Source organism: Carcharodon carcharias, chromosome 1, assembly GCF_017639515.1.
Source record: "Carcharodon carcharias isolate sCarCar2 chromosome 1, sCarCar2.pri, whole genome shotgun sequence".
NCBI classification, from domain to species: Eukaryota; Metazoa; Chordata; class Chondrichthyes; order Lamniformes; family Lamnidae; genus Carcharodon; species Carcharodon carcharias.
This window is the reverse complement of record NC_054467.1, coordinates 8487441-8503067: the sequence shown is the minus strand read 5'-3', so window position 1 is coordinate 8503067 and position 15627 is coordinate 8487441. Positions and strand designations below refer to the sequence as shown.

The 15627-nt window shown below is 44.9% G+C and overlaps 1 protein-coding gene across 1 annotated transcript in view; it reads left to right on the top strand.

Moving 5' to 3' along the window:
- Nucleotides 1–1374: 1374 nt before the first annotated feature.
- The window catches only part of bmpr1ba (bone morphogenetic protein receptor, type IBa), a 64099-nt gene continuing 49846 nt past the window's right edge, over nt 1375–15627 (top strand). Inside the window, exons 1-3 of the mRNA XM_041187580.1 lie at nt 1375–1433; nt 12142–12301; nt 14207–14309. Coding sequence (XP_041043514.1) covers nt 12159–12301; nt 14207–14309 — 246 coding nt within the window. The 5' untranslated portion in view covers nt 1375–1433; nt 12142–12158. The remainder of the gene's footprint in view (nt 1434–12141; nt 12302–14206; nt 14310–15627) is intronic.

The following is a 15627-nucleotide window of genomic DNA, read 5'->3' as shown; positions in this document are numbered from 1 at the left end:
CATTAGGACCACTACTTTTTTTGGTATAGATTTGGTAGAGGTATTCAAAATCATGAGGCATCTGTATGGAATTGATAGGGAAAAACTGTTCCCTTTAGTGCAAGGATCTGTTACCATTAATGGAAGGATCAAGAACCAGAAGGCACAGATTTAAGGTAATTGGCAAAAGATATGGTGACAGGAGGAAAGAATGATTTCATACAGTGAGTGGTTGGGATCTGGAATGCAGTGCCTGAGCGTAAGGTGGAGGCAGGTTCAATTGAGGCTTTCAAGAGGGTATTGGATAATTATCTGAAAAGGAAGAATGTGCAGGGCTACGGGTAGAAGGTGGGGGAGTGGCGCGAGGTGAAATGCTCCTAGCCCACTCCGGGGGTACAGTAAATTCTCCCTGACAGGCCAAATGGCCTCCTTCTGTGCGGCAATCATTCTATGATCCTATGGCCTATCCTTAGGCTTTACTGAGCAGCCAGTTTCAGAGTGGTTTCCGGACAAGTTTCCTGCATGCTGTCCCATTTCTGGATGGAGGGTGTTGTGAGGCTAACTACCTAGACAGTGTGAAAGAAATTGGGTGATAACTGTTGCATTCGCCGCAGGTAAAGTAATTTTTGTTTGCTTCGCTCTCTTTCTGTGGCTACTTTGTACCTTTCACTGGTGGAAGTGAGCAGCCGTTTCTGGAGATGCAGCCCTGATAGAGTGATGCGCCTATTGTCACTGCTGGAAAAACTAGTTGGAGGGGGGGGGGGAGGCGAAGGCTCGGAGAGCGGTATCTATCTATTTCACACTTGCTCGGCTTTTGCAGGGAAGCACTATGTTCCTCTCGCCTGGGATTGATAGAACGTAAGTGAAACGGGAATTTACACTTTACGTCTTTAAACAATCCCAAAATGTAAAGGAACCCTTTACTGAACTTGACAGCTGGCCAGAGTGAGCTAATGCCATTTATAGCTGTTGCACTGGGAAGCATGATGAATGCATTGCTGTCCTTTTATGGCGGAGGTGAGTAGAGATACTGAGGTTTTTTTTTTTTCCCAAACACTGAAATGCTTTTAGCAATGGGAAAGTAAATTCAATAAAATCCTGCTGTCTGTGGTCAACATTGACCCTCACTGTCTAGTGAGAGCAATCAATTAATTTTGGAGTTCTGCAAAAAGATGTTTTTGCACTGCGCTCCTAACGCCTTGTTTACTGAGCAAGTGTCAAAGATGGTCTGTTACTGGTGCCTTCTGTGACCCAGTCATATTTTTGGCCAGCATTCAAGTCCCCTACTCTTGCTTCACGATGCCCTGTTTCAGTCCTCATTGACTTATCTCCGTGATTTGGCAGTCTGCTGGTACTTGAGCACGGCACGTCCTGTCTGGACCGATGGCAGTACACCATCCGTCCTCCTCTGATAACGGAGGCGTTGTAAGGAAAGCAGTGTGTCTCACTGAGAGGTAAGTTGATGAGCCCCGACTCTGTTATTCTCTCTGTTTTTCCAAGATCTACGCGCTGATGGTGCTGCCTCTAGTGTTGGTTGACAAGGGGGGGGTGGGGGTGGGGGATGTGTGTGTGTGTGTGTGTGTGTGTGTGTGTGTGTGTGTGCGCGCATGCGTGTTTACCTTAGTCATCTGTCTCAGCTCCAGTAACTATCTATTTCTGTTCTGACGCCCACATCCCATGAAAGAGTAAAAGAAATCTGGAATCGCATAGTGAATCAATCATTTTGCTATCGGAAGAACGTGATTTGACATTCATTTCACATGTATGGGATTTATGTTCAAACACAAAAGGAAACAGAACAGAAACAGATAGGCACTGGAGCTGAGACATTACAGCAACTCACCAATCAGCTTCACTCCAATTTAAGACAGGCATTTCAGTTCCGTTTCAGTAAAAGTGATACTTTGTAGAATGAACCTGCGCTAATAAAAGTAGTTTGAGATTACAAAGAGAAAATGGTTCCTTTGCGATGTGACTCAGCAGCTCTTGTAAGGAAGATCGCTTTCAACTTCTGTGGCTTTGAGTCCATGAGTCATCTACAGACATTCTTTAAGGACTTTTTTTTTGGACACAAAAAATGTACAAGAATTTTGTGCAGCTATCCAAAACCATTCCCTGCTGTTTTTATGCAGTTAATTCCTGAATTATTTATTTGGTGGGATTTAACATTAACTAACTTGCTAGTAAAAACAAAATGGCCCTGCCTGTCTGAAAAACAGAGCAGACTAGAATTGGTAAACCTGATGTCAGCAGTGCTGATAATTGGGAATTGGTGAAAACCAACTAAATAACAAGAGCTCATTAAAGGAGTTCTCAAGGATACGTTTCAATAATGAGCTTTGCCAGCTGGGTTAGGAGGTATGTCACTGATTCATATTCATGGGGCACACACAGAATTTACAGTACAGAAACAGGCCATTCAGTCCAAATGATCTGTGTTGGTGTTTATGGTCCACAGGAGCCTCCTTCCAGGCTATTTAGCCCTAACTCTATCAGTATATCCATCTATTCCTTTCTCCTTCATATGCTTAGCTAACCTCCCCATAAATGCATCTATGCTATTCCCCTCAACCTCTCCCTGTGGTAATGAGTTCCACATTCTCACCGCGCTCTCTGGGTAAAGAAGTTTCTCCTGAATCACCTATTGGATTTATTAGCCTACATTGATGTCTCCTAGTTTTGAACCCCCTCCACGTTTGGAAACATCTTCTCTACATCTGCCGTCAAACCCTTTCCGAAACCTAAAGCAGCGATGTTAAAATTTGCAAAACCTTTTGTCTTTTTCAGTTGGTTCCGTAGACCACAAGATGGAGAATTTCCTTGGATGGTTTCACCACGTATAAGCAGGGGTTCCGCTAATCTTCCATTGATTCAGGGAGGCAAAACATTAGCGTTAGACCAGAGAAACTGGGATTGCTCAGAGTAGGGAATGTTGAGGGGAGATTGACTTAGAGTGGTTCAAAATCCCAAAGGATTTTGCTAGAGTTAATAAGGAAAAATCTGTTCTTCCTTGTGGGAGCTGGAGGATGCAAACTTTAACATAATTATTAAAAGGGCCAAAGATGAGATGAGGAGAGTTTTTTTTTACAGCATGAGGTGTTGCGATCTGGAATGCACAGCCTGAAGGGTTGTTGAAAGTCGATTCAGTAACAACTTTCAAAAAGGAAATTGGATAAATACTTGAAAAGGAGATGTTTGCAGGGGGATGGGGAAAGAGTGGGGGTGGGGGTTGGTGGAACTGGGACTAATTGGAAAACTCCTTCAAAGAGCTGGCATAGAAATGATGGGCCAAATGGCCTCTTTTCTATAAGCTTGTGTAAGTGTCTAAAATTGCTTTGACCAATAAATTTACTTTGTGGTTGAGCAGTGTGATGTGTTGTGGGGGGTGGGGGTAGGAGGGGTGGGTGGGGATGTGGTTAGTGGGGTGTTGTGGGTGGGTGTGGATGAGGGTTTGGGAGTGAACTTTGAGGTGCCAAAATGTCATGTGCCCCATTTCTCCCACGGGAACCCAGCCGCGCTAGAAGAATGAAATCACGTGGAAAGCAGCCAGGATTGAACAAATTGGCAAGAGTTAAAATACAACAGTACAACTGGAGCTTTTGTCACAGTTCTGGAAACTGCAGGGCAAACTATTAAGGAGCTTTGACTTGGAGTATCATTCCTTTTAACAGATGTGATCCATTTGGGAGGCTTTAGATAGATGGGATTTATTTCCCAGGAGTGAATGATGTGTTTACTGTTCAGTGGAATGATAATTCACGCCAGTAAATAGAACGGTGGAGTGCAAATAGTATACTGAGCAAGCAGCAGTACTGGAGAGTGTAGTATTGAGAGCTCGGGACTTTTATTTAAAGGCTGGGGCTGAGATTTTAGGGAAAGCTCTTTTCTCATTTCATGGCAATAGAACAAACAGGATTTCACCAGGGTAGAAAGGATTAGTTCTTGTGTACCTTTCACCTGCAAGTTTAAAAGCTCCCACTTATTTATGAGGCATGCTTACAGTATTTTTTTTATTCATTCATGAAATGTTGACTTCACTGGCAAGGCCAACATTCATTGCCCATCCTTAATTGCCCTTGAGAAGGTGGTGGCTTGCCACCTTCTTGAACTGTAGTTCATACAGTGGAGGTACACCCCACAGCGCTGTTAGGTAGGGAGCTCCAGAAGTTTGATCCAGTGATGATAAAGGAATGGTGATACAGTTCCAAGTTGAGGGGAATTTTTAAGTGGCGGTGTTCCCACGTACCTACTTCTTTTGCTGCTCTGAGTGTTATCTGTGGCTCAGTTGTTTGCATTTTTGCTTCTGAGTCAGAAGGTTGTGGGTTCAAGTCCTACTCCAGAAACCTGAGCACAAAAATCATAAGCTGATGCTTCAATGCAGTACTGAGGGGAATGCTCTCTCTGGTGGATGTAAAAGATCCCATGGCATTATATTGCAAGAGAGCTGGGGCGTTCTCCTGCGTGTCCTGCCCAATATTTATCTCTCAATCAACATCACAAAAACACAGATTACCTGGTTATTAATACAGTGCTGTTTGTGGGAGCTTACTGTGCATTAATTGGCTGCCGCATATCCAACAGCGACCACACTTCAAACATCCTTCATTGGCTGGAGAGTGTTTTGGGATGTTTGGTGGTTGTGAAAGGCGTGGTATAAATGCAAGTTGTTCTTTTTAGAGGTCACGGGTTTGTGAAATTCTGTCGAAGGGGCCCTGGTCGCACTTTGAATCACATGGGTCCAGATTAGCGGAATCAGTTCTGATTTCTATATTGAAGAATATTCTGACTCACCCCTGGCAATCAAGTACCGTGTCATTATCTTAAACGATCTGTTTTTATTTGGGGAAGAAAGCCTCTATTTGTATTTGGGATGATTTACCTTTTTGAACTGTGTCACTGAAAAAATTGCTGCTTGTAGTTCTAACTCGTCACGTTCTTATTTAAAAATATTTAGTGAGATAACAAATTTATACTTCATCAAAATAGACGTACAAATATTGGAAAACATTCAACAGGAGGTACTGTGTGAGCAGGACTAAAACTGATTATGTATTGACCAAAAAAATCACTGAAGAACTTCTCAAATTTAGGTTATACGGTAGATGCCACAACTTTTTTATTCTCTATATGCAGCAACAAATTGCATTTAGATAGTGACTTTAAAACATTCCAAAGTGCTGTGGTGGAGTGTATTTGGACAAAAATTGACAGCAAGTCAAAGAAGGTGATATTCGATCAGCTGACCAAAAGCTTGGTCAAAGGGACTAGGTTTTATGGAGGCTCTTGAAGGAAGAGAGAGAGAGGCGGAGAGGTTTAAGGAGGGAATTCCAGAGGTTGCTAGAGACATGGGGTGGTTTAATGGAGGCAGTGGGGTCTCACATATTGCTTAGAGAGCTGGTGAGAGCCCAGCATCGCCTTTTTTTGTATGGCCCACTGCATCATGCTCCACTCAGGCACTTAACAGGACAGTGGAGGGCCTTTCCCCAGGATCAAGGACCCTGGGGGTGCAAGTCCAGCCTACCTAGAGCTACCAGCCAATCAGAGGCCGGAAACTCTACTGAACAGCAGCGCCACCAAGGAGGCTGTGGCTGTTGCCAGTATGACACCTACCCAAGGCCTAGGATGGTCGCTGGACCCCAGTCCACAAGTGAGTGATGATGGGAAGGGATCATGGGGTGTGGATCATGGACAGGGGATTGGCTCTCATTCAGGGTCCTTTGATCAAGTTCTAGGTGCCTTTGAACGAGGAACCCACACAGGAAATCCCCAAGCAACCCTGCACAGGTTTGCTTGTCATGTTCCTGCATGGTGACACCCCCACCCACCATGTGTTAATACCAATGGTGGTGGAATGAGGCCCCTAAGTGGGCATTAATTGGCCACTTAAGGGACTCAATTGGCATTGGGGCAGGCAGGCTGTCCACTGGCCTTCCCGCCATGCACTTAATCAGGATGGAGGCGGGAAGGAGACAGCGTCCCCACTTGGCAGCCTCCCACCTGATTAAATGGATCCTGCCACCAAACTTGGCATGGGGAAGGGCATTAAATTCTGCCCATGGGTGCCAATGGTGGGGCAAAGCAATTGGTGGATGTACAAGAGGCCAGATTGGAGGAAGTCAGAGATCTCAGAGAGATATGTAGGGCTGGAGGATGTTTGAGAGATGAAGAAGGATGAAGCCATTGAAGAATCTGGAGAAGTTAGTAGCTCAGTGCCTGTTGTGTTATCACTGCTGATCACCATGTTGTGTTATTGTGGAAGCTGATGTCTCAATGAGGAGATCTTGAGATTTGTATGTTTAAACCTGAACCCTTTATTGTTAATCTTTAACTATTTACAGATTCCAGGTTACTGTCATGCATAGTGCTGCTACCTCCATGCAGGCTGGTTCCAGACTCTTCTTTCTAGACTGTTCTCTCAGTTTATTACCATGTAACTCTATACATCAAACCATGGGCGGTGCTATTCTCCAGTCCCACATTAACCCTTGCTCTGCTGAGCACCTTTACATTACAATGGCATGAAGGCACACACGGCAGCACAACAGTGCTCACAGGGGTAACAGGTGAATGGGGCTCAGTGTGAGACAGCATTCCTAATGGTATTTAGATATTGAGCATAGTTTAAAAAGACTCTAGACTTCGCTGCAGCATGTTCTCAGTCAGCTTGTGTTCCAAGGTCAGCTCCAAAATTTCTGCTATCGTGATCCTATTTTGACTGACCAGTTTGTGTGACATTAAATACCGCACCTTCTGTTAATGCTATCTAATTGCTGATCGAATTAACTCATTTTTTAACCAAGATCTAAGAAAGAAAGAACCTGCGTTTCTAAAACGCATTCCAGAACACTTTACCTTCAATGAAATGCTTTCTGAAGTGTTGTCACTTGTAATACAGGAGAAACAGCAGCTAGTTTGCACACAGCAAGGTCCCATAAGCTGTAATATGATTTATTCTGATGTATAATTTTTTGTAATGTTGATTGAGGATTAAATAGTGACCAGAACACCAGGGGAGACCTCTTCTTCGAAATAGGGCCATGGGATCTTCTGTATTCAGCTGAAAGGGTAAATGGGGCCTCAGTTTAACGTTTAATCTGAGAGACACCACCTCCTTCAGGATGGCACAGGAGTATCAGCTTTGATTATGCGCTCAAGTCTCTGGAATGGAACTTGAATCTCCAACCTTCTGATGGATAGCTGACAGTGAAGTATGATGCTAGATCAGATAATCAGTCCAATCAAATAACTGTATTGCCAAATCTCTAGCAGTCTGTTAACCTGACGAATTGATTTGAAACACAGCTCGTCAAATAAATTAAGTGCGTTCCACGCATTCACTTTTGGACCTGTGTTGAGTCTGACTATAACATAATAGTTCAGCTCCTGCTGAAAATCTTACTCTCAGTATCGATTGATGAAACCTCTCATGGATTGACCAGAGCTGGAACTGGATATGAGCCAGATAGCACATGGAATACTTCAGTCTAATAATTGCTACCCTGCTAGTCTTCAGTCCAACATTAGACTAGCCAGTGTTTCTTTACCCTTGTTACATGTCAGTGTCTCGGTCTGATCAAGTAGAGGGAGAAAATGTTCACGAATCAACCCTATGAACCACGAGTAAAATAAAATCTATTTCGTAAAACCTATTTCTGTTTCACTGACCTTATAAAACTTTTACTGCCAGTTTTATAGATGATCATCATTAACTTAATATAAGCAATTATTTCAAACTCGCTCTACACTCACTTTGCATCATAAGGTTAAAAACTTGCACTTTTGTTTTTAGGTTTTAAGAACAGAATATTAACGTTGATTTAGTATTTTGTATGTGAATGCTAAGCTGCTTTTGGTGCCATGAGGTAACTGTTATGAGATAACTTAGTGCAGGTGTTAATTATCTATCTAAAGATCTTCACTAGAGTTTTTAAATCATTCACGGATGTGAGCATTGCTGTCAGGGCCATCATTTATTGCCTATCCCTAATTGCTCCCTCATTGTTAGCCATCTGCAGTGGAGGGCAGGCTGCTGACCTTGGTGCCATCCTCTGGTTGCCTGAAGCCTGACAGGATCTCAGCATGCTGAGAGACAACTGCGCAGGTGGAGGAGCCTTCTCTGGTGTTGCAGTAGCTTGAGGCGCTTGTGTCCCTGGCAGAGGGGCTGTGGACTCGGTTTGTCCACACTTGGACTGCCCTGAGAAGGGTCCCCAGGTGCAGAAGTCAGCCACTCCTCCTCCCTCACAAGGTACTTGTACCTCCCTGCTGGCCTGAGAAGGGCCAGGGCCTGCTCGAGGCTGCAGGCACCCCATTCCCCCTCTCGCTTTGCCACTGCTCCCCTAAGCTCAGGGAGAAGGTGATGGCGTGCGTCTCTGTGCACACACCTCCAGCATCCACTGACCGTGCCGCTGACTCTCCCTGGAGGAGGCCATGCGTATAGACGAGAGGGAGATCAGAGTGCTCAAGGCTCTACTCCACTGCCTGAGTCAGCACACAGATACCCTCTGGAATCTCTGCCAGGGCTTCACACACCTCAACCTGGACATCCAGCATCTGCTGCCTTACAGATAACTCCAGAGATTCGTCATCAGCCCTGGGCTCTGCCTGGGTCTGGCATCCCACACTGCCACTGTCAGAGACCTCAGCTGTCACAGCCTTGGACAGCTGGTCCAGCACGTCTGTGGCGTTTGTACCAGGTTGTGACTCTAAATCTAATCACGAGGTGACAGCATCTGCACTGGTGGAGGGCGCGGCGGAATAATCTGACGCTGCAGCCTCTGAAATCCCCCCCCTCCTCCTCAGAGGTGAACGAGTCCCCCACCCCCCCCCGAGGCGGCAGCCCTTGGTTCCTGTGGCTGACCCGCGAGAGAGAACAGGTTGATCACCACTTCTTGTCCTTCCAAGCAGGAGCCCACAGAGTCAGTGGCTTTTCACATCGCGACCTGTACATTGGAGGGCAGAGGAACACCATCCCTCACACTCACCTGAGGCTCCCCTGTGGCTGGTCATGAGGCTGCTGCCCTCCTGTGACTGTGCTCTGTCACAATCTGCAGTGGAGTAGCCATCAAGACCCTGCCAGCTGCTCAGCTGCCTCCTCCACAGGAACCAGGGTGATCAGGGCACTACCACCGGTCCAGGCCCTCTCCCTTGCATCCTGGGCCCTTGTCCCCTGTGGCGAACACGTGAGAATAATGTTAGGAGCTCCACTAGAACAAACACCGCTGCCTATTTGCTTGGTATGCTTCAGCGTCTGAGGTCAATAGCATGTATGTGGCACTGGGCCACTCCAGAGCAGGCTTGGGTGAGTCGGCAGTGCCGGGTTTGTGCCCCTTGGCAGAGCTGCGGTCGTTCCTTTCCAAGGAGATGCTGCAGTCTCTGCCCTTTGCCACCGACACGGTGAGCTCTTCCCCGACCACCCCCCCCCCCCCCCCAACCACAAAGGGAACTGAGATCTGGTACTCACCCTGACAGAGTGGAGCGGATCGTTGACATGCTTGTAGCACTGCAGCCAGGTTCTTCAGATGAGCACCTGGCGGCTGGCACCCTCTACAACCTCCGTCCAGGCTTGCTAGGTTAGGTGGGGAGGTCTCCTCCTCCTTCTGTCCCTGTGGAAGGGGTCCTCTTGTCTTGCCTGACTAGCCTGGAGGAGCACACGCAGGGAGTCGGCACTAAACCGTGGGGACATTGGGATCTTGCTTCTGCCAGAGGGTTTCCACTGCGGCTTCCTTGCGGGGATCCTGGAGGGTGGTGGGGAGTGGGGTCTGCTGCATGATGGCGGAGAGGGTCACAGGTTGCTGGATTTTGGGTGGTCTCAGGCCTCCTTTTAAATCAGGGCCAGGGTACTCACGGGGCACTTCAAACATGACCCCCTAGCACTTCCTTCCATTTCAGGTGATGATGTTGCCAACCACTAAAGGTCACGCCCCCACTGACCATTGATTGGCCAGCCGGCGTGAGGTTGCTCTGTGACCTGGCATCAGGATGGGAGCATCTTTAACACCCACTCCAACCCCAGCCAATCAATTAGGTTTGAAGTGTAGCTACTGCTATTATGTAGCCAATTCATCCACAACAGATGGATGTGGATTATTTTTAATATTCCGGGCTCCAGGCATGGGCTCAGCCCAGGAATTTCCATTCTTCCGCTCGTCAGTGTTGAATTTTCATTTCCAATCCCGTTAATAAATGGAATATTATGGGTTGGAAAGAGCAGATATGTAAAGTTCCGGCCTCACTGCCAACAAGGAATGGCCTCCCTGGCACAGAATGCCAGAGGGTAATTGGCATTTGCGGAACGCTACTTGAGAAAGAAGACGGCGGCTTCAGGAAGGAGAACGTGATCTAGGAGGAAAGGAAAGGACAACATTGTGATGGGTGTTCTCATAAAGGGAGGACTCGGGGTTTATGAATAGACTCAGTTCCTGGAACATTTGCTTTAGAAGCTACAGTAATTGGCACCGGGAAGCAGGTGTTGCTGCAGAGGACACTGTTGTGTGTTATGACCTTCCCTCTAGTGCTGTAGTGACTTTGGACACAATGATGCTTAAAATCAATTAGCAAATCATTGGTGCGTAGGTCTGAGCTCAAACTGATTGCTAGCCAGCTAGGAATTCAGACAATCTGATACCCAAGAGTGCGAGGCAGCCATCTGATCTCACCATATGTTCATGTGTTGAGATTGAGGATGTCATCACTTGCTCAATGTCCAGCGTGACGTGGCTTCAAAGTCCCACGCATGCCCGGTTCAGGCACAGATTGTGGCAGCGCCACTTAAAAGTTTGAACTTTTCACCAGAAACTCACTCCATACTAGGATGACGGTGCTAACCATGGATAGGCAGCAAAATGTCTATCAAGGCCTGTCCTACACAACCAAGTAATCTCCAGGGGGAGGCAAGAAACACACGATTCAAAAGCCATGGCCAATTATGAGAAAATTGAAACCTGGAAAATTCCTCTCTGATGCCTGAGGATGGTTGGAAATGGTCCAGCAGCCTGCAACTGACCATACTGATATCTCACTTAGCTTTTAGAAAACATGATCTCTACAGCAGCCAGGAACTTGAGACGTTGCAGAGATACTACTCATTGCACAGGCCACTAACTTGTTCAGAAGGTTGAATAGGCACTGGGAAAAGAAGAACCACCTAATCTAGCTCAACGCTTGCATAATTTATACACATGACCCCTGGTCTTCCCCAGTCTACCAATAGGAACACAAATGAGTCCTTTAACTGTACTATGTACTTCTATGAAGTCACTCCTAAATCTAAAATGAATCGATCTCTCTTTTAAGCGTCTCTGAGTAACAAAGCTTCTCATAAACTGGGATGCTTTCTTGTGGCCCTCCTTCCCTAATATCCTATTTTTCCTCTCAAATTGACAGTTTTGATGACCGCTTGGTGGTCATGGTTGGAGGTCTTTGGTGTCCTTTCATTGGGTGTTTTATGTTCCCAATTTCCATTGATATATGGAGCAACCTCTTTATCTGTGATATTACAGTGTGGTCAACATTTCATATCCATAGAAACTATACTAGCAAGTGTTCCAAACGTTGGAGACACAAAGCAGTCTAAATGCAGAAGACCTAAAATGTTGTTGCTCACCGCACTTGGAGGCTAAACAATGACAACTTTTATTTATATAGCACCTTTAACGTAACAGAATGTCCCAAGGTGCTTCACAGGGGCAGCATAAAATAACATTTGACGCTGAACTGAATGAGACATTAGGGCATGTGAACAAATGTCTGGTCAAAAAAGTAGGTTCTAAGGAGTGTCTTAAAGGAAGTAAGTGATGTCAGGAGGCAGAAAGGTTTAGGGAGGGAATTCCAGACTCATGGCCCGGGCAGCTAAAGGCACGGCCACCAACTGTGGAGCGATTAAATATTACATATACATTAAAGGGGGCTTAGTTTTACCTATCATCTGAAAGACGGCACCTCCGACAGTGCAGCACTTCCTTAATGCTCCATTGATGTGTCAACCTGGATCACGTGCTGAAGTTGTGGGCTTGGGATGATGCCATCTAAGTCTGAGATGAGAATACTACTGTTCTCAAATCTGTGACAGTAACATGTTCTTGAGACCTATGGACTAATGCCTCTCCTTTCTCTGAATTAGGATCTTTAGCTTTACCAGCCTAATGACTTAAACTCTTCTTTCAGGTAACCGTCTTGACAACATGCTGCTACGAAGCACAGGGAAGCTGAGCATAGAAAACAAGAAGGGATATCTTGACAGTACCATATCTACGCCTCCTCAGAGGGATCTGTGGTGCCACTGTCACCATCATTGCCCTGAAGAATCAGTTAACAACACCTGCAAGTAAGTTCATGTCTGGTGCCTGGTTCTTGCTTTAGTTTGAACTTGGCTAATATAAATTCTGCTGATGCTCTCTTTCCGTATGAGCCATCAGCCAATGATCATATGAACATAAGGATGAGGAGCTGTCTACTTCTGTAGGCCATTCGGCCCCTCGTGCCTGCTCTGCCATTCAATAAGATCATGGCTGATTTGTTTGTGGCTTTAACCCCACTTTTCTGCCTGCCCAACATAACCCTTAACTCCCCTCATCAAAATCTGTCCAATGATTAAATTTAAATTCCACCAGCTGCCATAATGGGAGTTAAATTTGTCTCCAGGGTATTCATTTGGGCCTCCGGATGACTTGGCCAGTAACATTACCACTACGATACTGTCCCCCATGCGTGTTGCATTTATACTGCCGTTTAAAATTATATATAAATTTATTATAGCTCCCCAAAGCTCCTATAGGTAACCGTATAATAACATACAGCCCAGAAGGTACAAGTTTTAGTCCTTGTTCTGCCCCAAGTTACTCAACCTTAATTTTGGTGGAAGTAGGGCAGCAATATAATAAGCCTTTATTATCCTGCTTCCCTGTTCCCCCTCCACCCCAGGACACCCATTCCTGATGTTGTGGCCTCTTATGGAAAGCGTATACATTGAATGAGGATAAGATGGAGCTTAGCTGGGATGATTCCTATAGTTAAATTGCCTTCCAACATTCACTGACTAGACTTGTGTGACTAATCACGCAAGGTGGCAGGGAATCCACATCTGTGAGTTCACAGCCTCTGCCTGAGTCAGCACGTTCACAGTGGGAACTGTTTTCTTTTTATTAAGATAATAAATTGGACTTGGAGATGACAATGCACACAAAGGAAATTGCACCAAGCCTGTAGAACGTTAATGAAGAATGAAGATAATGTGATCCCACCAGCTAACCTTACTGGCCAGCAATTTGCTGTTCATATGCAAAAGCCTTGGTCAATGGATCCTATTCCCCCCAAGCCTTGGAATTCTGGGTGTCCCAGTATAGAGAGAGCATTATATCCAGGGAGGGAACCATGTAGATTCAAGAGGCAATGATGCCAGGAACGAGAAACGATAGTTATGAAGAGAAATTTAAGATACAGGAAATATATGCACTGGAACAGAGATGTCTAAGAGGAGATTTAATATGTTTTAATTCAAAACAATCGTAGGTTCTGATTACGTGAACAGGGAAAGAGTACACTTGGGGGAAAATTGGATAAATAGTCGAGGCAGAAACAATGAATGAAGAGAGTGGAGCATTGAGATTAGCTTTCAGACTATAAGAAACATAAGTAATTGAGCAGACGACTTTCATCCCCTCGAGCCTGCTACACCATTCAATCAGGTCACGGTTGGACTTTTACCTCAACTTCACTTTCCTGCCCTAATCCCATGTCCTCTGATTCTATTCATGTCCAAAAATCTATTGATCTCAGTTCTAAGTATACTCAATGCCAGAGTAATTGCAGCACTATTAGGGTAGAGAATTCCAAAGATTCACTGTGAGTGATGAGATTTCTCCTCATCTCAGTACTAAATGGGGGGCCCCTTGGCTAGAAACTATGATCCTTAGTTCTAGATTCGCCAGCCAGGGGGAAATAGCCTGTCAGTATCTACCCTGTGAGAATTTTCAATGAGATCACCTCTCATTCTTTTAAACTACAGAGAATGTGGGCTTATTCCACCGCATAGGTTTGATTGAGCACAGAATGGACCAAATAAACCTCTTGCTGTGCTGTAAATGCCTCTGGTTATGAGTGATCACTTTCCAATCCAGGAATGATTGGGTGTTTGATGTCTATTGCCCTGGTTATTGTGCAGCCAATCTCATTTTGAGAGATCATACTGTAGATTGCAATGGGCTCACTGGGATTCCATTTGTGTCCTTAGAACGGACGGATACTGCTTTACCATAATGGAAGAAGGTGATTCTGGAGGCCATGTCATCACATCAGGGTGCCTGGGCAAAGAAGGTTCAGATTTTCAATGTCGGGTAAGTAGCTTAACCTGCATAAGATCTGTTCAATTCTTGCTTAGTGGTTGCCCGACAATTGAAGAGCATTTTCTCTGACTAGAGGAAACTCAGAGCTAATATTGTGGGAATCCCATTCACTTAGAAAAACAACACAGCATAATTGACAATTTCTAGGGGCAAAATTATTTTATATATTAATCAATGAGACTTGGCTAACACACCAATTAGGGACATCATTTTAATAATGATTATAACTCTGGTACAGAAATAAATGCAATCATATAGTTAAGGTAGGACTGCCACTATATCCAATTACATACCTCATTAGATTAAGATTGGAGCAACCCTAATTGGTTCCAGGTTAATGTGGTGTGGGCAAAGTCAAAGTCAAAGTTGCTGGCTTCACAAGGACTTTGGAAGACGGATACAATTAGGTCCTATCCTTAAGTCTGTGGTGCTTACACAGCAACTTACAAAGGGTATTTGCTTGGCCTAAATAGCCAAGTGGTTATGGTACTGGGTTTGTAACCCCAAGATCAAAAGTTCAAATCTCACAATGGCAAACTATGAAACAATGTAAATTCATCTGAAACAGATGGAAATGGGTTTGTACTCGAAAGAGTTACAAATGGTATTTTAAAAAGAGTGGGGAGACTTCATTTTAAAAAGAGCACGGAGAGAGGGGAGACTTCATTTAAAATCAGCGGGGAGAGTTCATTTTAAAAAGAGCACAGAGAGCAGGGAGACTTAATTTTAAAATGAGTGGGGAGACTTTACTTAAAAAGAGCAGGAGAATTCAGTGAGACCAGTGGCGGAGTGATGTCACGAATCACAACATGACACAAGTACAGGGAAAGTAGCTGATTGGTGAGTTGGATTGGTGAGTATTTCTGGTCTTTAAAGTAAAAGTAAATTTGTGGTTAGGTCTCTAGTCTTTATTTCTCTCTCTTTTTCGCTGGCTTAACAAGCTTGTTAAGTATAAGATCAATACTGGTGTAAAAAAGATTAATTTCAATGAAGTATAAAAATCAGAGACACTAGAGTAATTAATTAGTAAATTACATAAAATATGATAGTGAAGGCAGGACAGGTGGTGTGTTGCTGCTGCAGCACGTGGGGATGCTGGACACCAAGGTGAGCCAGAGCAAACACATCTCTTCAGAGTCATAAGGACTCAAAACGTTAACTCTTTTTTTGCTCTCCACAGATGCTGTTAGACCTGCTGAGTTTTTCTAGCATTTTCTGTTTTTGTTTCAGATTTCCAGTATCCGCGGTATTTTGCTTTTATGCAGTGAGTGTTTGCAGCTCGAGAAACTTCGGATCCAAGTTAAGGAGC